A 22,681-nucleotide genomic window follows, 5' to 3' on the forward strand; every position below is an offset into this window, starting at 1 on the left:
GGATTACTACTTATTGGAATTTGCTCTCAGAGCTTAAACTTTTTAAGTATTTCCAAGGAAAGTGACTTAGCATTTTACACAGATAATACCCTAAGTCCAGCATTCAAATCAGCTGCAGATGTGTCTTTAACTATATAAAAACGCTTAACATCTATGCAGAAACTCTATATGCCTGTAATTCTTTTATATATTTCCCCCGCTGAGATTTAATTGAGAATGCATTATTTAATAGGAAAAGCTTGTTAAAGACCTAAAAAAATGTTTCCAAAAAACTTTTACCTCGAACAGCTAAAGGTGAGCTCATTATTTTTTGCATATATTTCAAGCCAAACAAAGAGAAACCCCTGAACTGCTTTCTACAAATACAAAATAAAGTGATATAAAAATGAGACTATAGCAATAGTGCTTGAAATGTATAATTTCTCCTCTAATATTTATCTATCACAGACTATTAGAAAAATTGTCACAATGCCATGCTGGAAACAGAAAATGGACTACAAAGCTTACACATCTGTAAACCAGCTGAGGACTTGAAATACTTATTCTTAAAAATATCAAAGTTCGTTGTGTTTTGGTATTGCCCAGTAAACTGTCCTTACACAAATGATAAACAAGCTCATAAACCTGAGATTTTCCCCAAGAAACAACCCTAAGAAAATGCTAAAATAACCATGTGTCCAAAACATGTTATCTATATAAATTAAAGTTGTGGTGCTTATAGACAGCAGCATTGTCTCTTACTAGCTATTTAAAAGCTAATGTAGTGGCACATTTTTATTAATCTTGTTTCACACAAACAGCACTGATCCCTTCAAACGCTTTTTACAGGAGTTTTTTTTTTTTTTTTTTTTTTTTTTTTTTTAAGTAAACAAAAGGAGCACATGATAGTGAGATTTATGATGTGCAGATGTAACTCCAATGGCTCTGGACAATCAAAATTAACCATTATCTTCAACAGTGACAAAAAGAGTATTTGATTTGAATGATTTTGCCAATGCTTATTACCACACCAACCCTTCAAAATCAGGAAAAATAGATGTTTATTAGAATTGAGTTTAGTTATGACAATTCTGACAATATCTAACTACATATAGTTGCTAGCTACTGAAAGTAAATGACACTTATTTTTAAACAATGTATGGATTTTAATATATATTTTCTCAAATATTTACAAAGGCAAGGGCATGAAGTTTTTCCTCTCAGACATACATCATTTTCACGTTACTCCTATTAAATGGCTATGTTCTGGCTGATCATGTACATGGGTGCACACCTAAAAGCCTGCCGGCAGTGGTGGAAACACATGGCAGAAGCTGCCTTTCCTATTTTGCTTCTCCTATAAAACCATGGAGATATGACTCCTCAGGTCTTCCACAACTGACATCACAGAGCAGCTGAAGAGACAGTGGTCAGAGAGAAGTTGACATGGTCCCTACGAATAGTGTATGTACATATACTTAAGTGGTCACCTGGACAAAGAACAGTACCTCATTCCAATTATTCTGCCTCTGAGCAGAAATGGTTTATGCAAAGGGGTCATAAGTCTAATATGAAGCAGAATATGAGCACCTATTAATGCTCTCTTTTCCCTTTATAGCCAAAATGTGGCCCAAAATAACTTGCCCTCCTCCCCCACCCAAAAAAGTTCCAGGTGAGAATAAAAAGAGTTCATTTAATATTATGGGCTTACTTTTTTCTTATTTGCATATCAATTACACCAGTGAAATTAAATCAGGAATAGCTCCATTGTAGTTACATTAATGTCACTGAGATCTGCAAACTATCAAATGTAACAACACTGAGACAGCAGTCAATGGATATTTCTTGAAGACAGCTCCTATTGCCATATCAGCTAAGCAAGCAGCTCTTAACTCTTTCCATATTGTTAGCCCACATTCAAACAGAAAACAACTTTCAGGACCTCTTCCCTTTCTATTTAGAGGTAAAGAAAGAGAAATAAGAGAACCGGCCAATATTTTTCAGTAGAACAGGATCAGTCTCCCATCAATGCCCCAGACATTTATTCAGGTTAATCTTAATGATGGAAGTAAAAAACATAGTATCACCACAGTGTATACTTTTGTCACTTCTACAAACACATTTGAAATGACAAAACTATATACTGGCTTAAGTCATGTCCGTAACACTTTTAATAGGGTTTTTGTTTTGTACCTCTTATTTCTTTTAATGGTGGTCAAATAAAAAAGAAAAAGAAAAAAAAGCCATCATTTACTCTAAGTATCACATTACTGTCATTATCAGATGTTGATACAAGAGAAACTAGAATTATTTCAATTCACATATCAAATTATATATTAACCATTTCAATTTAGAACCATACACACAGAAATCAGGACAACATGCATCTTGGGCCTGGTCCCCACTAAGCCCCCACTTCGGACTAAGGTACGCAAATTCAGCTACGTTAATAACGTAGCTGAATTCGAAGTACCTTAGTCCGAACTTACCGCGGGTCCAGACGCGGCAGGCAGGCTCCCCCGTCGATGCCGCGTACTCCTCTCGCTGAGCTGGAGTACCGGCGTCGACGGCGAGCATTTCCGGGATCGATCTGGGATCGATTTATCGCGTCTAAACCAGACGCGATAAATCGATCCCAGAACATCGATTGCCTGCCGCCGGACCCTCCGGTAAGTGTAGACGTACCCTTTGTGTGCACATTTACATTCCTGCTTTCAGTCCAACTCAGTATTTGCATGTGGAAATAGGGATTTTGGATGTGTGCATAGCTAAATAAATACCTATCCAACAATCAGCAAACCCCTCGTCTGCAGGCACACAAACAAGTGTGAGCATGAGAAGTCAGGTGTGAGAAGTCAGATGGAAATGTGAGTACAAGTTTATGTTTGCACTGGGTCCGATTTGGCAAAGTTTTACTCATGTGTAGTTCTACTGAATCCCCAATGCTATATTAGGTCTACTATGTTTGGTCCTTCTAATCTGGGAATAGAACTGCTACAATGCAAAAACTGTAATCAAGAGAATTTAATGTACTATACTCCTAAATCTGTGTGTTCAATAGGCCTGATCCTGAAGTTCTGTTGCAGAAAAAATGCTATTATATATACAAAATACATATTTTTCTATACTGACAGATGAAGGGCATTGTCAAGTATCTGTTTCACAAATGCGCTTCTGAGCTGCTTCAAAATATGTTTTTGGAAAATACCAAGAGCAATTAAGTTACTTGAAGGACTAGCTGCTTGCAAAAATGTAATTGTTCAGAATTAAAGCATTTTGGCTTGAGCACTATGTTCTGTAGAAATCATCGAACCATGAGGTAATGATGTTTTGCCCATCTCTAAATTAAAAACAACCAAACTAAATTAAATTAAATGTTATGTTTAAAAAATTTAACCAGTCTGATAACCTATGTGCCAAGTTTCTCAAAGTAATATGCCCCATTTAAAAAACAAAACAAAACTTCTAATGGAAATTATAAGAAACACAGTATCTGCAGCTATACCAGTGAGTGCTGCAATAGTCACCTCAGTGCATAGTTTAACCCAGTGGTCTCAAACTTTTGTACCCTTTCATATAGCAAGCCTCTGAGTGCGACCCCCCTTATAAATTAAAATCACTTTTTAATATATTTAACACCATTATAAATGCTGGAGGCAAAGTGGGGTTTGGGCTGGAGGCTGACAGCTCACGACCCCCATGTAATAACCTCGTGACCCCCCTGAGGGGTCCTGAACCCCAGTTTGAGAACCCCTGGTCTAACCCACTTGGACAGACACTAGTCTATGTTCTGTGCTGTGCCTGTCTTGAAGTGCAGCATAGAAAATCTAAGCCCAGGATGGGGTGGAACGGGGAGGTCAAAGTGGCTTTAAGCCACCTTTGCGATTCTTGGATTTCAGGCTGCTTTGGGGATTGGGGTGGTCCCCAGTACAATTTAGAGCAATCCACAGGGCTGCTCTGACTTACACTAGCTTTGACACTGCAGTCTACATGCTGCTGTGAAAGCCAGAATTTCTGGACCACGAACACACTAGCCAAATCCCTTGCTATACTTCTGGTCCTATGTCCAGCCTATTCTTGTACTGCGCCAGGGTAATTCTAGAATTCCATGAAGAAGCTATAGCATGTGTTGGAAGAGGGGTCGGCAACCTTTCAGAAGTGGTGTGCCAAGTCTCCATTTATTCACTCTAATTTAAGGTTTTGCGTGCCAGTAATACATTTTAATGTTTTTAGAAGGTCTCTTTCTATAAGTCTATAATATATAACTACACTATTGTTGTATGTAAAGTAAATTAGGTTTTTAAAATGTTTAAGAAGCTTCATTTAAAATTAAATTAAAATGCAGAGCCCCCTGGACCGGTGGCCAGGACCCGGGCAGTGTGAGTGCCACTGAAAATCAGCTCGGCACACGTGCCATAGGTTGCCTACCCCTGGGTTGGAATCTGTTAGTTCTCTTGTATTGCACTTTCAAAGTCACAAGATGTTTAGTTGACTTCTTAAAATTCTAAGTCTAATCAACATAAAAAGAGTATGCTTTACATCTAAAATGTGGCACTGAGTTTCTCGAGGAAGAAAATGAGTGTTTGACAAGAAGGCCAGGAAGTTAATAGTCTGATTAAGGTCACACTCAGTTACCACACTGGGTAAGAGCCTGGAATATGTACATGCAATGATCTTATCTTCATGATATTCAATGAAGGAAAGATCAGCCATCACATTCTGTAGCTCACTTACTTTTTACAAGTGTCTTGCAATAACAAATGCTTTTTTAACCATAAAGTGGTAAAAGTTGTTTTTCCTAAAGGCTCAAAGTGTCTTTAAATCTTGTGAACACCAAGCTGAGATCCCAAGATGGGACAGGTTTAAAGACTGTTGGAAGCACACTCATCGGGTCCTTCAGGCATCGCACAATCACCAGGTTTCTAAAGACAGATTTATAGATTATAGGGCCAGCAGGAACCACAGTGATCATCTAAGTCTGACTTCCTGTATAACAAAGGTCATAGGACTTCCCCGCATTAATTCCTGAGCTGCCTTTTGGAAACTAATACACCCAGACGATAGCCAAATGTATGCTAATTTAAGACAAGGAGGGGACTTTAGGTATAATAAAATTCCAAAATACTTGATCTGGAAGCAGAACAAGGAGACATTGCCAGCTGACCAAACCACCGCTATTTCTGATAGCAGCACTTTAATATCAACAGCCTTCTGTATTGCAATAGAATTTTCTAAACTTTCTGAGAGGAGAGAAGACCAGACTTATTTAAGTCCCATAATTCAAGCTGCCAGGTGGATCATGGTGCAGAATGAGACTATCCTCCTATATTAGCATGTCAGATGACAGCAGTAGGGCTCCTGAGAGAGAAAGACAAACTAAACTCTTAGGATGATGAGTGAAGGTATGTGCACCCATAACCAAATCTGGAAAGGATAGAACTGAGGCTACTGGATCCTTGCAGTTCATGCTCCATAATATGCACATAGAGAGCACTGCATAAACCATTTAAATTTAGGGATCAATTTAGAAATTATGGAACAGAAGTGACTATTCCATACTATTGTGTTGACTAGGTTAGCATTCCTTTAGCTATTTCTCCCACCATACCATTACATGGACATGGTGAAGTCTAACTATTAGCACATTTTGTAACCATTCTAATATTCTTTATTGGACACTTAATTTTCTACTTTTTAATATCTATGTGCATGTGATTCACAGTGAACTCTTTTATATTTACTGTAGGACCTCCTTTACAAATAGGCAAATTACATGCATTATATTGTTTACTTTTTATATTGAATTTGGTTTAAAAACCACAGACACATAGGCTGCAAGGACACAAGAGTTTTGCTAACAAAAGATTATGTGGAACATATGCAAAAATCACATCTAAGTATTCTAGGGGCCACAACAACAGGAAAAAAACATGATTTTAATAAAAGGGTGTTTTAGTTCCTATTTCATGCCAATTACAGGCTTGGAATGACTAAAAGTTTATGTCAAGTTGATGACAAACCAAACTGGTCAATTAAGCAACAACTGCAAGGAACGTCAATAATATTTTCTGTAAAGATTATGTGCCATAAATGTCAGGAAGTACTCGTATATAGATTTCTAACATTTCAGGGCCCGGAATCAGATATCTAGGAAATACTTCCAGAATTTCAAACCTAAGCTTACGCAGGCAGGAATGGAAACCTAGATATAATATTGTTACTGGAACCTGTACAGTCATTTTATTAATTTAAATAACTATAGATTTACAGTACTATTACAGATTGCATGTATTTAGAATCTCTAAAATTAAGGTAAAATACATACATAATACATACAGATTTTTTTCTAAGTGGAAGTATTGCTAATACCCTTTTAAACTATTCACGTTATGTTTTAAAAGAAAGGCATTTTAGACTGAGATCAATTATGATATGCTAAATAATTCAACATCAACATTTATTAAATATGTAGTGCTACTGATGTGTACAGACACATAAGCCAAGGTCCCTGCCCAGAACGATGTATGGTATAATTAAGGGCCTGATTTGCCAGTATTAAGTCTGCACAAACTTCTATTGAAGTCAACTGGATTTTTGCCTGCATGGAATAGAATAGTGAGCCCTAAATTAAACTCTAATGAAAAGTAGCAATAGATAATGGGGGTGAGTTAAGATTGAGGAGGAAGACACAAGGAGAGCAAAGTGCTATTGAGTGTAGCTGTAACAAGATCAGGTCACTCAACAGATCTGTCCTGTCTAACTCTTAAAAAGATACATTACTACCACTTTCAGCCCAGAGCTGGCAGAGAGATTTCTTGCGTCAATTCAGTTCTAAAAAGTCAAAAGATTAAGTTTAAACAAAACAGGAGAGATGTAAGTCAGGAAGAAGATAAAAAGTAAGCACAGAAGTAGAACTGGATAAAAATAAGGGAAATTAGAAACAAAAATGTTGTGAGAAAAAATAATGCAAAGGAGAAAAGAAAGTTTTGAGGGTGGAGAATAACAGAACAAAAAAGGAGGACAGATGATGAGGATAAAAGAGGAAAGGGAAAGATAAGAAAAGTGAGGAATTAGGAAAAGTGGAAGGAGAAACATATAGGAATAAAAACAAAAAGAGAAGTTGGGGGAAAAAATGAGAGGTAGCAAGAAGAGGAAAGAATACAACAGTCTTCAGTTTCTTCCCCTGCATACCTACAAAGGGCGTTCTGCTATATTCATTCAAACATCTGTGCAGGCCATCATTTTATTGCATTTAACAGCTTCATGTTCATTTGACTGAGATCATCATATGCATGAACAGGGCTGGCCCTAAAACAAATGGCTCCCCAGACAAAGAGCGTCTTCGGTGCCCCCTCTCTCCATTTGTTAAACTTTTGAATACCTAATTTTTTATTGCATTTGCAGCCCATTTCACAACTTTGATTCATGATTTGCATGCATGATTTATCCTGGTCACATAAGATGATAAATTACAAGCTAGGATCTGTAAAACATTTTACTTCAAGCATTCTGTTTTCCCTTTTGTCTCTAACAACTAAAACAGCATCCCAAGCCCAGCGCCTCCCAAGCTCAGCATCCCAAACGGTTGCCTGCCCCTACATCCAACCCTGTGTGTAAACTTAGGATCAGGGACTATTCTCAGCATACTAACTGGCCAGGGTCAGGCAGGATAAGGCTTTACTTGAATGCCTTAGTACTCAGCATTACCACACAAAGAAATAAGCACAACAAACTTCATTTGTTTCTAGAATCATTAAATGTCCTGTACTGTTTTGAGAAATATGGAGGATATATGAATTAGGACATAACTCTCTAATGCTTCACCCTAATACCTATGTATTAGAGAAGGCATTATGGCTTTGTGATATGGAAGCTTCCATTTTTCAGAATACCTTTGCCCTGTTGCTTGTTGCTCTTTCAGTTGCAGAACGGATTCTTCAAACTCTTTTTCCTTCTTCCTTATCTGACTCCTTAGTACCTCTCCAGTGTGCTCCAATTCTTCAATCTGTCCCTTTTGTGACTCAATCACGTTTTCCCTACAATTTAACAAAGCAGCTTGCGTTTAGAGGTTGTTGTTTTTTTTATAAGAACTAGATAAAAATTAGACGCTGAAAGGAAAGCAGAAAAAAGTATCCTGTGTGAAGTTACATTCCTGGATCAAATCTCCTCACCCATTTGAACAAAGGTGCTAACTTGAACGTCTAGAATTTTGTTTATCATGAAGATGATTAGTGCATACTTAGTTCATGTAGGGGGTTGCAAATAGTCCAAAAAAATTAGATGATCAAACATTAGCCACATTTTCAATTACAATAGCTAAACCCTTCATAACATCTTTAAAACAGCATATATTAGATGGCTTAAATTAAGTTAGTTTGTTTAGCATGAACAAGCTACTATGTCATATCACATCTGATTTATTTACATGGCATATTAAGTGTGTCCTATTCTTAATTTTCTGTTGCCAGAAGGTTTGGGGACAGGAAAACTTCACCTCCAGGCATGAGAAGATTAACGAATCCTCAATGGACTAAAACAGCGAATTCCATTTTTAACCTTTTATTTTGGGTTATGTGGTGGTGTACAATGCAGTTTAGGCAATCTGCATCAAAATTACTAACTTTTACAAGCAGTGGAATTTATTCTGATGAAGTGATATTTCAGGTGAGTTCCACCCAGATCTGGGTTTGCCCTGAAGGATGAGCAGATCAGCACATCATATTAATCAAAAAATGGTATATTAGTAACTTTGAGAATCATTTTAGTAGACAAACGTCCAGATCTGGAATGTTTCTTGGCAAAGTAACCTCATATTTTTTCGCATTGCAGTTACATAGGTAGTACTGTGTGTAGCTACCCTGTATGTCTTTATTAATAGTATCTTCCACTATACAATTTTTTGTACGTTAGATACAGTTTCTAGTAAAAGTATATGTTGAATCTTGAGAAAACTATGCTCACCATTCACTCCAACAGGTAAGGTACAATTACTGCATATTTCACTCAGTGAAAATTATTATATATTGTATTTTGAAATCACCCTTTTAACTGTTCACCAAGGACCAAATTCAGAGGTCATATCAACAGTATTCTAAGCTCCTTTAAGTGGGTGGAATTTACACCCAAGGGACCATTTAGTTTATGCCTATATTGAAAATTTAGCCCTTATGGGACCTCAAATAAATCTGACTTGGATAAATATTACTGAAATATGATTGTCATACGCAAAAAATGGACTTAGGAAAAGCCAGACCTCAGAAAACTAGAATAGCTACTGATAAGTTTTAGGGCAGAGAAATGATATAACAGAGTTCTGTAACTTTAAGTAAGAAATTAACTACTTTTGCTACATGTTTCCCCTCCCCGCCACACCCTTGGATAACACAACCCTCAGAGCAGGGATGTACCAGAAGTTCTCTGTGCTCCAAGTCTAACTTACAGTGCATGCCAGATTGAATCGAAGAGGAGCCCGGAACCTAGGAAATGCAAAGATGACTCACGATATGTCTACACAGCTACTAGACATCCATGGCTGGCGAGGTGAGAGAGTCCCCGAGCCCGGAAGTCTACACAGCAACAAAACAGCACCACAGCCCAAGTCTGCTGGCATGGGCCAGTCGCAGGTTTTTCTTTGCTGCGTAAACATACCCTTAAAGCCAGCTTTGCCACCTCCATTCCCCAGGCTGCATCTTCCAAGACGCACAGTAGAGAATCTGGCCCACTCGCTTGGACTATGAATCTTCATACTTCATCAGTTAAGCAACATCTAAGTTAGGTCACCACTTTGATGCGAGATCTCTAGACTAAAACCCAGGTGCTTCAAGAAGTGTGTTTTGGTAATAATTTCATAGGTAACTTTCTTCCTTCTGTCAGTGTTAACCCCAATAGCCTAGCACGGGGATAGGGGGCACTGTGCTTGCAAGAAGTGCTGGTTTTTGAATGAAACATAAAAACCAATGCTCTGGCCACTAAAAGTCATAAAAAGATTCCAAGGCAAATTTTGCATGAGTAAGGGTGTTAAAACCTGATCAAATTCCAACTAGAGTACATACATTTTACTGTATTAAATTTCTCTGTCCAATGCAATTTGATAAGGGATCCTTATACTTTCCATTTCTAAATCTCTAGTGCAGCGTTGCTGATGCCAATACAATCAATGCCAGATCCTAAGGCCCCATTTTTTGTTGGAGTGGAAGCTTTGTAAAACACCTTGATGGTTGCAAAATGTGTTTTTTCTCAATAATATTACATATACTAATAATTGTATATTATAGAAAATTAAGAAATACAAATATCATACAAATTTCTTATCTCAGCCCTTGCTTCTTCAAGCAAACTATGTCCGTATCTTGGAAGCATGGGTTGGGGGGATCTCAGTTCTACATCCTGAAATCTCATTCCTAAAAATAAAGAAAACAGAGAGGCATATTTCTGAGACTGAAGTTAATGAAAAAAATATTTAACATAAGGGGGAAAATCCTTACACAATATAAATGTCTATAATTACTATATAGATATCAGAAAGGGTATTTTTATATCAAATACACAACAAATGCTATGTATAAATTCAGAACACGCACCACACAGTTCAGGTATCAAAATTCCAGTATGGACAAAACAGCATGCACAGTTACAGGGAGATGTTATCAATAGGCTTTGATATGGGTCTTCTAGAAGGTATTTATTGTAATCTGACAAGCAAAGAACATAAATGCCAGCTTCAGTGCAAGGAGACTTAACAGTAATGATAATTTAAAAAGTGGTTACTGCCTAGCAGAACCTAGTTCTCTGATTGGACTATCTCCATGGAGCCATACTGGAGGAGTCATGTACCTAGCTTAGCAGTCACAGGACCATGATTAGTAGTTTGTACTTAGGGGTCCAAATAATTTCCTCAAGTCTTACATTGCACCGACTGATGGTATAAGTATCCCAATCAATTTTAAAGGTCTTTCAGTTCCTCTTTACCTCCAGAAACTCTATTTAGATCTGGGCTCCAAAGCAGGAAAAGAGATGGCCAGTGTAACTCCTTCTCCTTCATGACTATGCCTCTACAAAGCTCCACTGAAAGGGGCTAGCTAGATGTAACCTTCCCGAAGAGCGCTGCTAGGCTAGTTGAACAGTCCTCCCAAATCCAGCATCTAATCTTATTGCAGCATCAAGAGATTAGTGATTTGCTAACGCGTGAACTGAACTCTATACATCTGCTTTTCAGACTTCAGACAAGAGCATACTGAAGACACATGCCACTGAGGCTGCCATCCCTCTAGATGAGTGAGCTGTGAGATGTTCAATACACAGAAACACCAGGAAGATCATAAAATGAACTAAATGCACGGTCTTACCTACTTAGGCAGTCTTTGAACTGAGATAATTTGACCTTTTATGTATTTCCAAGGGTTACAAATCATCTGTTTGACTTTCTAAGCAGCTCAGTTATTCCAAGAGTAGCTAATCATTCTTCATATCCAGAGTATTCCTGGTTGGATTTTTATTATTCTAATAGCACAAAAGTTGATGTGTAAGCTTGAAAGTTTGTCTCTCTTTCACCAACAGAAATTGTTCCAATAAAAGATATTACCTCACACACGTTGTCTCTCTAGGTGGTAAAATATCAGAAAAGCCACTGAGGATTTGAATGACTACTTGTACTGAGCCACACCTTTCTGACTCAAGTAGTCATAAGAACAGCCATACTGGGCCAGACCAAAGCTCCATTTAATCCAGTATCCTGTCTTCCAACAGTGGCCAATGCCAGGTGCTTCAGAGGGAATGAAAAGAACAGGTAATTATCAAATGATACATCTCCTGTCACCCATTCCCAGCTTCTAGCTAGGGACATCATCCCTGCCCATCTTGGCCAATAGCCATTGATGGACCTATCCTCCATGCATTTATCTAGTTCTTTTAGACGTTTGTGGGCCTGCCAGGTTCATAGCAGATAGGCACACTTGAGATAAAGTGACTCATTCCTGTAGATACCTTGTATCCTGACACAAAAGAGGCAATCAAGTTCTCCCTTGTCTGTTTAAGCAACCATATTGTCTCTGAAAAGGTGCACTGGTTTCCCTTTGATCTATAAGAAAGATTTTGAGATCCAGCCCACAGTTCTAGCAAGTTAATGATTCTTTGGAAGTCTCCAAAGTCCACATATAGTCAAAGATCTTAGATGTGTTCCTCAACCCAGACTGAAGGCATCCATGCCTAACTCTATCTAAAGAGACAACTGAGACAACATTCAAGACATTTTTGTGATGGTGAACACCACAGTACAGAGTCTCTGACTTGCTGAGAAGGAAACACTACCATACTCAAGCTCTAAGCACTTGCTTTGTACACCAGATTCAACTAACTTTACAAGGGAATCCTTAACCTGCGAGTATGTCTACACATCAGCTGCCAGGGTGCTTCCCAGTGTGGGCAGACAGACATGCACTAGTTCTGCTCAAGCTAGTGTGCTAAAAATATCTGTGTGGCCATGGTGGTAGCTTGGGCTGGCCACCCATATCCAGGGGTTTGGGCAAGACTGTACTCAGGTGGTTAGCCTGAGCTGCTGCCTGTGTTGCCATGGCCACTCTGCCATGTTTAGTGCACATTTGTCTACCCAGGCTGGAAAGAACCCTCCCAACTGCTGTGTAGACACACCCTAAAAGAAAGGATTTATAAAAGTGCAGACTCCTGTCAGGCCTAACATTGCCAGCCATGCAACTTCAACAGTAGGGCTCTGCAGAGGCAATATCATAAGAAGAAGAGTATGTTTTCTTTTTTGTAATAAAATAAATCTTTGTAAGATTGCCATGCAGGAGAACAGAATATCTGAATCTTTCCACAAAGTGCATGTATGCCAATTTTAGCTGCCATGGTTGTATTTTCTCCCCCATAAGACTAAAACGTACAAACGCAAATAAAGCAAAAAACAGGGCTCCTTTCATTTAAGGTATCCCAAAATGCTTTACGCAGAAAGAAAAAGGAGTTACTGTAGTCAGAAACTGATAGTGCTACAATTAGGTATGCAAATACAGCAGGCAATGCTCACCTACTGCCCTGGAGAACAAAATCTATTTTATTGATAAACAGAATATTAGCCAAGACACTAGGGTTATCACATTTTTTTTTAAAGACAAGAAGGCAATCTTTAACTGCAACACAGAGAGACATGAAACAAATAGAAAGAACTTCCGCTTAACAATATATCTGAAATAATTTTGCAAGAATAGGCCTAGGCCACAATAGTTTGCTCTTCCAAGCTGAAGACCATTTATAGTGTGTCAGAGCATTCCTAGTTTTCTGTCCTTGCACCACCTTTAACTACAGCATTGTAGAGGCAGCCTAATTGAAATGTCTAATGTGTAATTCATGACATCACAAAGGCTGAAAGAACAGTTATTGGGTATTAAAAATTTCACACTATATAAACATTAGGAGAGTAAAATGCAAATGCCTATTACTTTTCATTGCCTGTCTAAAAGTGTCAGAATTATTTTTTTTGGCAGGTCGAAGTGTCATAGTAACGAATAATCTCAATGTGCTTTCCCAGCTGAATGAATGTTTGCAAGAGTATGGGATATTCTCTTTATGGAGAAACTGAAAATTTGAAAAAGACAAAAACGCAGTGTACCTGACTATGAGTCTGACAGAAAACTCATAGAAGTTAATGGGGAGTCTCCAGCTGATTCAATGGGTTTTGGATCAGGCCCCATATGACTATTTTTTACAAGTTATTTGGATAGATACAATAAACTATCTAAACACAAATCCCTTCACAAACTTTCTCCTTATAAAAATGTAACATATATAATTGAACTCTCTTATATAATTTAATTACCCCAAATACAAGACTGAAAATGAGTGCCCAATTCTACTCCTCTTGTAAGTCAACGGCAAGTCTTGAATGTAAAAACCTGCATTAACTATGATTCTATCTCACCATATAACTTCCAGAATCTACATACGTATAATAGATTTTTCAAAGATTTGCAAAGTCATGCACGCATGTATCGGAGAGTAGAGCCTAGCCCTAAAACTGAATAAGGAAAAATATGTGAAAAATTGAAGATGTATAACTTTTAAAATGTGTTAGTGCTAGCTGTCTTTTCATATACTTTAGGTTTTACATGAGCCCTTAACATTTACAGAGATTTTAATTTACATGAATATGTTAAAACTGTAGGTTATTTTTTTTTTTAAGAGTATGCTACGTTTGATAATGATTGTACCTGAAACTGTTTTCCGATTGCCAATACCATTATGGCTTCTCAAATGAAGACATACAACATGAACAAGACATAATGACTGCAACAAAGAGTAAAATAAATTAAAAAGGGAGAACAGCTCACTTTCTTGTAACAGTTCCTGAAGGGACCTCTACCCACAAAAGAGCTAAAGACCAGAAATTAGCATGTGACCGTATATGTAACTACTTCTTAGTTAATATCCCGATTAGCTCTTAGGTGAAGAGCTAATCGGGATATTGTCTCTTAAAAAGTTGTTAGCACATAATCTCAATTTTAATTATACCTTTCCTTGTGCGATCTTGGATGGCGACACCCTCGTTCACTTTTCTGAGACCAGTGTTAATGCGAGATTGAACATAGTTGTATGGAGTGTGCCGATGGCCTTGAACTTGGAGCTGCTGTTTGGTTGAAATGAGCCTCTTGCGGATGCCTTCATTTTGTTTCTCGAGCTCACGAACTCTCTCTTGCAGCTGCTCAATCATTTCTTCAAGCTCCACATCCTGGCCCAACCGCTTGGGGCCACCACCAATCTGCTCAGATCTTTTCTTGTCATTAACAAGCCGAATTAACTTGGTGGCCATTCTGGGGAAATAATAAAAAGATGAAAAAGAATGTGAAAAGTCAGCATAAAAACCATTGTGTTGAAAAGAACATAATCACTGTGAAGACTTCAGCGTAAAACCTGAATAATAAATTGCAGGTTTTGATACAACTATTACTGCCTGTGAAGAACCCTTTGAAGATAATTGAAACCACTGGGCAGCAATCTGCTTTATAGCACTGACAAATAACAGTTTCCTCAGGCTTATCATTTAAGGTTAGTAAAGAGAGGACACATATTTACTCCATATGCTCCTTAAATATAATTTTTAACGCATGACCTTATAGAGGAACTCTGCATTCTGTTAAGTACAGTCACAGATTGGGGATGTGGTGGGCAATGTATAAAAACTACAATTCCACAAGACATTATACTAATAATATGCAGAATTTCAGTGATGTATTGTTTCCACTTTCAAGAGGATTTTAAACCACATTTCAGTTCTAAAAATGCTAAAAAGTGTAGGTGAGCATGCCTAAAAAGCTCCTCAGGAGAAAGAATCTTAATAGTTCATGTTGCCATGCTAAATTTTATATTCAGCATGTAGTACCAATGTGCTAAGAGAAGTAATGATTAGCTGTGGGATATAATTAGATACAGGAAGTGTGGTTTTCATCTGTCTTTAAAAGGATACAAATTTTGCTTTTGGCATCTCAAGAGTTGTACCTTTGATTTCTTTTAGTTTTGATAAACATTGGTAAGCCAGAACAAAAGACAGAGAGGGCACATGGGGGTGATGTAATATGCAAGAACATAAAACATGCCCAGCAGTGAATAGAAAAAACTTGGCATAGAAAGAAAGAAAAGGTGGCTTTGATGAGGGAGACAAGTTCAAGACTTTACAAAATTGGTCGCACATCTTTAAGAGCTGTATCTAGTTTATAGGGAATCTATTTTTGCAGAGGCCCAGACAGGAGATTGAAAACAAAGACACACTTCATTTGTTTAAAGGAGTTTGTTTTACTTTAGCATGGGTACAGACAGAAGCTTTTATTTAAAAGAACAAAAGTGAAACAACAACAAAATTCAAAATAGCTTTGGGATGTCACAGAACTGCCTGCAAGCAGTTTTCTGATATATATATTTCTACTGCATATTCAATCCACACTTCTAGCTACAAGGACTCCAGCATTGGGAAGAAATTCACAGCTGAATTAGTTAAGACTTCTTCCTCACAGACAACAGAGACAATGCACCGAGGGTTTGATTTTTTTATTTAAAATACCAATTAGTGCATCCACTGCATTATGACCTAGGTGGCCAATTACAGGAACACTGGGTGAGTTTACGCAGTCCACAGCGCTTCTTTCATTGGTCTCAAACATAGAAAATTCCACACAAAAGGACACTAGTGAGCCATCTGATCAAGTACCTGACAGCAGTCAGTACTAGATGCTTTGGGGAAAGTTACAATGCAAATATGTAAAATAATGACTTGTACAGACTGAGCTAGAGAGATCCTTTTTTATTCTGTCCCATACTACAAAAACAATAAAACACTTAAAGAGCCTAAAAGGTGGCATATTTAGATCTAATTAAAGATCTTTAAGATATTGAACAGCTACTCCTCTGCAGATATGAGGAAAACAGTTGAGAATGCACCAGTCTGGCCACTTTTAAAAGGATAAGTAAAAATGGGAAGACCTGGGGGATAGAGAACTGAACTGCTGCATATGGACTGTCCAAAATGTGGAATGAAGTCTCCAGGCCCTGCTTGTGCCTCTACAACCTCTTTTTTCAACCTCTTGGATGCCTTTAGGATTTTTGTCCCCACACAACAACATAATGAAAGCCCCAATGGAGATGGGCTCCAAGATGTGCATGGCAGATGGGTACACCAATGCACAGATTCACAAAACCTGCTTCACCACACAGATGCACTACATCCCATAGCGAAGGAGGCAGGATTCACCCCAAACTGAGGGGGTGTGGATGGTTTACATTCTTCTATGTCAAAAAAGTACTTTGTATATACAAACTAGACATAATTGACAGTACGCAAGAGATGGTTTCTATAAATCGGAGATTCCTAAACTGTGATCTGTGGAACACCAGCAGCCCATGGCAAGCTGGTTGATCACACTGTGCTAGCTCTGCTCCTGGCTCCCAGCTGCTAAATTGAATTAAGAGAAGCTAAAAATCCACAAATACTTTTCTAATAGTTTTACAGGTATCCGATTTCTGTAGTGGCCAAAAGATGTTATATGTTTACAAATGAGAGGGTAAGTGATCTGTGCAATGACAAGCGAGAGGGCAGATGGTCGAAAAAACAATTTCTCTATTAAGGTGTGGTGCACACTATAAAAATGTTTGAGAAGCTCTGCTAGAGGATACATACCTAAACAGATGAGATCATCCATATCATCATATGCTAATACAACTATATGACAGCATGAGTTGTCAGAAAAAAAATCGGAGTCATCTCGCTTCAAACAGAATCCAGAGTAGCTCCAATAGAGAATATACTTGTTAAATGGGACTGAGAAATGGAAGAGATGTTTTCATGAGCAAAATTCCATATTTTAAAGTAACATGAAGCAAAGCACTTTAAACAAGGGAATATTGCAATACATTTTTATTTTTCTATTGAATGTATCTGTTTAAAAGTACATGTTCAAAATGGAGGGTGTGAGACAATTGTTTTCTCTATCATAGCACAAATAGCACTAAATTAGCAATGTTATATAAAGTTTTTATATACACAAACACATACACTCCCACCCATCTCATACTTCTCCATTTGCTTTTTATTTAAGTCCTTTCAAGGCATAATTCATTTACTTTTCTTCAGTCTATATCTTTCCTTAATTCCTCCTACATTTTCTTTTCTCCCCTTACATATTTATTTGCATATAAATAGCCTATTGCTCAATATTTATCTAGCAATATATAAGACCCCCAATCACTACAACATGTGGCACCAAATCTTTACTACTTTCTATTCCTCTTGCCCCTCCTCCCCCAACCAAACTTAGTACTGGTCTAACTATGAAAAGGTTTTTGAAAGACAGCATGCACTGTCTCCTCCTCACTCTCTCTCTCTCCTTATCTTGAAAATGTTGATCCTTTTTCCTTTTCTCCTTTCCACTCCTCCCCCCATCTCTTTTTTGGTTACCTACATCTCTATTTCCTCAGAATTTAAAGATCTACAGGCCTACCATGCTTATGACAGTAGGGGAGCAGTTCATGCCTGGGAACTGAAAAGGTAGCACCAGCACATCCTATTTCAGGTGTTATGATCTGCCTCTGAGGGCTGGTCTACACTGGGGGGGGGGGGGGGGAAATCAATCTAAGACATGCAACTTCAGCTACGAGAATAGCGTAGCTGAAGTCGACGTATCTTAGATCGAATTAAAATTACTTACTTTGCGTCCTCGCGGCATGGGATCAATGGCTGCGGCTCTCCCGTCAACTTTGCTTCTGCCTCTCGCCGAGCTGGAGTTCAGCAGTCGACGGGAGAGCGATCGGGGATCGATTTATCGCGTCTACACTACACGCGATAAATCGATCCCCGATAGATCGATCGCTACCCGCCGATCCGGCGGATAGTGTAGACGTACCCTCAGTAGAAATCAGCTCAGTGGAGTAAGATCAGAGAGGGGAATGTACATAACACAACATTGCACTGCAAAAGTTCTGTGGCCATATTAGGAGTACTAAGGATTTCACAGACCACTCTGAAAGGCTTTATTACTCCAGTTTACATGATTTTGATTTGTTGATGATTAAGGTTTACAAGAACATATTCTCCAAATTTGATTTTGGTTTAAAAAAATCAGAAGATTCAAACCTTTTAATTTTATCTTCTTGCTTATGTGCATGTTGCTTAAGTAAGATGTTTTCATCATGCAAACGCAGGAAACGGTCTTCTAGCTCCTCACGACTAATCCGTGAGACAGCTTGCCGAGCTTTCACATTCTGGGCAGCTGATGATTCTAACAAGCAGAAACAAAATCACAGCAAATTATTTTCACTGTTCCCAAAGGAATATCATCATTTTGAAACCTAGCCAGTTTTTAAAAATGAGTTTAATATAGTTTCATGTTCAACACCTGGCCAAGTCTGTCTGCCAATTGATGATCATAAACTCATATTTTCTAATCTTTTTAATGCTTTCCAATCCTTTGGATAGAATACCCATACAAATGACATGGCAAAGTGGGTAGCTAATGGATGATAGAGAGGAAATAGTTTAACTGATTCACAGTACTTCATATGTAAACACACAATCTAAGAAGTAATTTTTATATAGATTGGACAGAGTCCTTTTTAAAAGCAAAGGGAATTTATTCACACAAAACTATAAAAACATTAACTGATAAAGTCCAGGAAATTCACTCTAATGTATGAAATAAGCCTCAACACAGTAGACGACGGTACATACAATGGATCTGATTCTAAAAGGAGCAGAGCACCTCCTCAGAGATGCTGAGTGCCTTCTGCTCCCATGTTCAATGGGCCAGCTTCTGCTCGCACTAACATCAGTCGATAAACTGGATATGGCTCAATGGACTTGCAGATGCCCAGCACCTTGTAGGCCTGAGCTCTATATAAATAGTACGATGAACTCTGAATTATCTTATATCTTTGTGAATATAACCCAGACTCTGAATATTATCTGAACTTAATTTTCATAAGTGTGAATATCAGAAACATTTTTAGAAGGATGCCAACAAAGTCACTGATCAAAGTCTGTCACTGTAATAAATAACAGCTGGTACAAACCTTGTAATCCTCCAATTCCAGCTAGATTTAGACCTACATCTCTCACAGGCAGGTCTCCTGCAGTTTCATCAGCTGGAGCAGACATGGTTTATCTGTGGATAACAAAATACATATGAAATCCTTTTCCATCTGTAACTTAAACTGTGAGACTAGAATGAACAATAATGACATCATATAAAATGAATAAGAAAAAGGTAATGACAGATTCACTGTAATGACAGACTCATTATAGTAAGACCTCCTGCCCCAAATGTATGACTCAGGGGACATTAAAAACTTTCAGTTTTTAACATTATGCCAATTTGAATCATAGTATATCATACATACTCCTTTCTACAGTACAGCTCCTATAATTTATTTTAAAAAGGGCTGTAGATTAAACTTTTTTTTTTCAGGGTCTGATACAAAGCACAATGAAATCAATGGAATGACTTCCATTGATCTTAAGTATCTGATCCAAACTCATTGATTTCTACTGTTTATAGCAGGAAGTTTAAAGCATCAACAGGTGGAACATTCTGCTGTGTTCCCCATTGTGAATGGCCTAAGAGAAATGGAGGGTGTTCCTGTTTATATTGCCTTTCCAGGCCTCATTACTTCTCATTTAGTTTTCCTCAAGTGGTTCTCAAATATTTGCATACTAAGGATCACTGCTTAAAACAGAGGCTCTTATGGACACCTCATCTCCTAAACCTGATCTTGCATCTTCTATGAGGCAAACAGAATGCTTAGACACATGAAGGAATAATACTAGAACCTCACTGTCTGCGCAGCCATACTGCTCTAACTTTTCCAGGTTATTTTGCAGTTTGGTTCTATTTTTTTGTGGGTTTACATCCTCTCCAGTTTTGGTGCTGTCCACAAATTTGACCAAAGCTGAATTAACATAAAAGAAAGACATGAAGCCTTGTGCAGGGATCAGTGATTCCAATTTGCATACCCTCATGGTAGGTTTTCTGAAAACTAATAGTGAGTCCAGAAATGTCTTGGGAAGTTTAGAGACTGAGCTAGAATTAGCAGCAAGTATCACTGCTTGAAGATTGACACCACTTTGAAAAGAGTAACTACATGACCTGGAAGCGTTCTGAGAACCATTTGTCCATTTTACCCCAAAGCTGTGTTTTTCTTCTGAAAAGCAAGTAACTTCCTCCAAATCAAACACCAATGCTGTTACCCTCTGCCTTGCAATACTGGTGCATATTTGTTCTAACACACCACTCTTGCAAGGAGTGCACTGATATCTTTAATGACCATTAGTATCCATCATCTTTCCTCTGAAACATGACACCCGAAGAGCAATTCCCCATAGAAACATGTCAGGGTTATTTGTTGAACACTAACTCAGGGCCCAATCATAAACTGCTTGCTCAAACAAAACTCTCATTGAAGTCAATGGGAGTTTTGCCTCTGTAATCAGATCGTCCTGACATCATTTCCAAAATGCATGGGTTTTTCCCAAAGGTCTCCAAATTACATAATTGTAAGGCATCAATTTAACTGATCAAATCTGATGAGAGTGTATCACAATCTTGTTACAACAAAGCAATTGTATTTATAGTTTAGAGATGTAGTTCTAGAGAGAGCTTCTCCAGTTGGCATAGCTACTACCTGTCATGGAGGTGGATTAACTACATCTCCCATCAACATAGTAGCGTCTTCAATGAAGTGCTACAGGGCACAGCTGCACCACTGTGGTGTTGTAACATCTCAGAACAGGATGAGTGAAGACTTTGTTTTCCCTGAACAACAAGGGAGAAAAACAAATTCTATGTGTAATGTGCCATCAAGCTCCTTATGTTTTAAGAGAATGGTTTGGCATCTAGATAACTAATTTCTGGTGTTTCAAATTCATTCAGTGTCTAGTTATTTGTTTGTTTTCCAAACAGACAGAGAATTCCTTTGTATGAGCAGTCTGTTTGAATGAATGATGAAGGTGAGGCTGTTGACTTTTTGTGTAAGCAATTAGCTTTTTCTCTTTCTTTTCTTTAATTTATTTTCTTTAGTTATTTCACCCTTCTCCTAAGTAGCTAAAATGGTTAACCAAAAGACTGCTAAGATTTGCTTGTCTACAGGGTCTGAAAAGAAACACACCTGTGGTTTGTTTTAAGTACAGACCTGCCCTGCCCTAGGACTAATCAATAGGAAGACACACAAACCCTCCTCCATTGTATCCTGCACCCCATCAACTCTGACTGTTTTTTGCCCCCAGAATAGTTTACCCTATAAAGGATAATGGTTACTTGATTACTACTCAGTTCCTGTCCTTGGAAATGAAGCACAAACTTCACAATTGGAAGAAGGAAATTAGAAATATTGTGATTAACCAACATAATTTTTGGGCCTTAGCATAAAATCATGAAGTTTCCAGAGCGCTACTTATACTGCAGAAAATAGTAGCTTTGTAATCTGTAGCACTGAGTTTATGGAATTGTTTTAGCACTGTTTGTATTTGACAAACATTACAAAGAAATTTACATACAGATTTACAATTTGCACACAAGGACAAAAATTGCCAAACATGATTGCTTAAAGCTAAACACCTAAATACCTGTTTATGGCCCAATTCTGCAAAAAGAATGTGCAAGTGGACTCTTGATCCGCTTCAGCCCATTCAACTTGGATACGGTTCAACTTGGCAGATGGAGTTACCCCTAAACTGTCGTTAGGTACCTAAATTAGTAATCTAATTTTCAGCAAGGCTAAAAGGTGCAGTTTTTATTGAAGTCGATAGGAGCCATACATGCTCAGCACCTCTGAAAATTAGGATACTTATTTAGCTAAGTAAGGATTTAAATGCCTAATTTTAGGCACTTCCATTTGAAAATATTGGCCATTTTTAGCATAATTTAGGGAACAAACAAACAAATATCTCCGAGCCACAAATTTGTAAATTCCTTACACCCTGCATTCTTCTTCTAGCCATACATCAGAGGTAACTGTTTACACTGTACTGGGGTCACCATTTATCTTTTCCCCCAAGAAACAGTGCCTATTGGGAGATGGCATTAAAAATAGTCTCACATTCTTTTTTAGGAGTGAGCATAGACACATGGTCCAATATTCTTTCACACTTTTCTAGATGTTACAATGTTGAGGTGTTTTGTTTGTTTTTCACTGTCTCAGTGCATTGGCACATTCTGCA

The 22,681-nt window shown here is 38.0% G+C and overlaps 1 protein-coding gene across 1 annotated transcript in view; it reads right to left on the reverse strand.

The window, feature by feature from the left end:
* RPGRIP1L (RPGRIP1 like) overlaps positions 1-21,219 on the reverse strand; it is a 125,524-nt gene extending 104,305 nt beyond the window's left edge. Inside the window, exons 1-6 of the mRNA XM_065416580.1 lie at positions 21,148-21,219; positions 19,540-19,631; positions 18,605-18,749; positions 14,497-14,795; positions 10,280-10,379; positions 7,872-8,015 (exon numbers count right to left, since the gene is read on the reverse strand). Of these exons, the coding sequence (XP_065272652.1) occupies positions 7,872-8,015; positions 10,280-10,379; positions 14,497-14,795; positions 18,605-18,749; positions 19,540-19,624 (773 nt within the window). The 5' untranslated portion in view covers positions 19,625-19,631; positions 21,148-21,219. The remainder of the gene's footprint in view (positions 1-7,871; positions 8,016-10,279; positions 10,380-14,496; positions 14,796-18,604; positions 18,750-19,539; positions 19,632-21,147) is intronic.
* Between the last annotated feature and the right edge of the window lie 1,462 nt (positions 21,220-22,681).

The sequence above is a fragment of the Emys orbicularis genome, chromosome 14 (assembly GCF_028017835.1).
Source record: "Emys orbicularis isolate rEmyOrb1 chromosome 14, rEmyOrb1.hap1, whole genome shotgun sequence".
Taxonomy (NCBI): Eukaryota; Metazoa; Chordata; order Testudines; family Emydidae; genus Emys; species Emys orbicularis.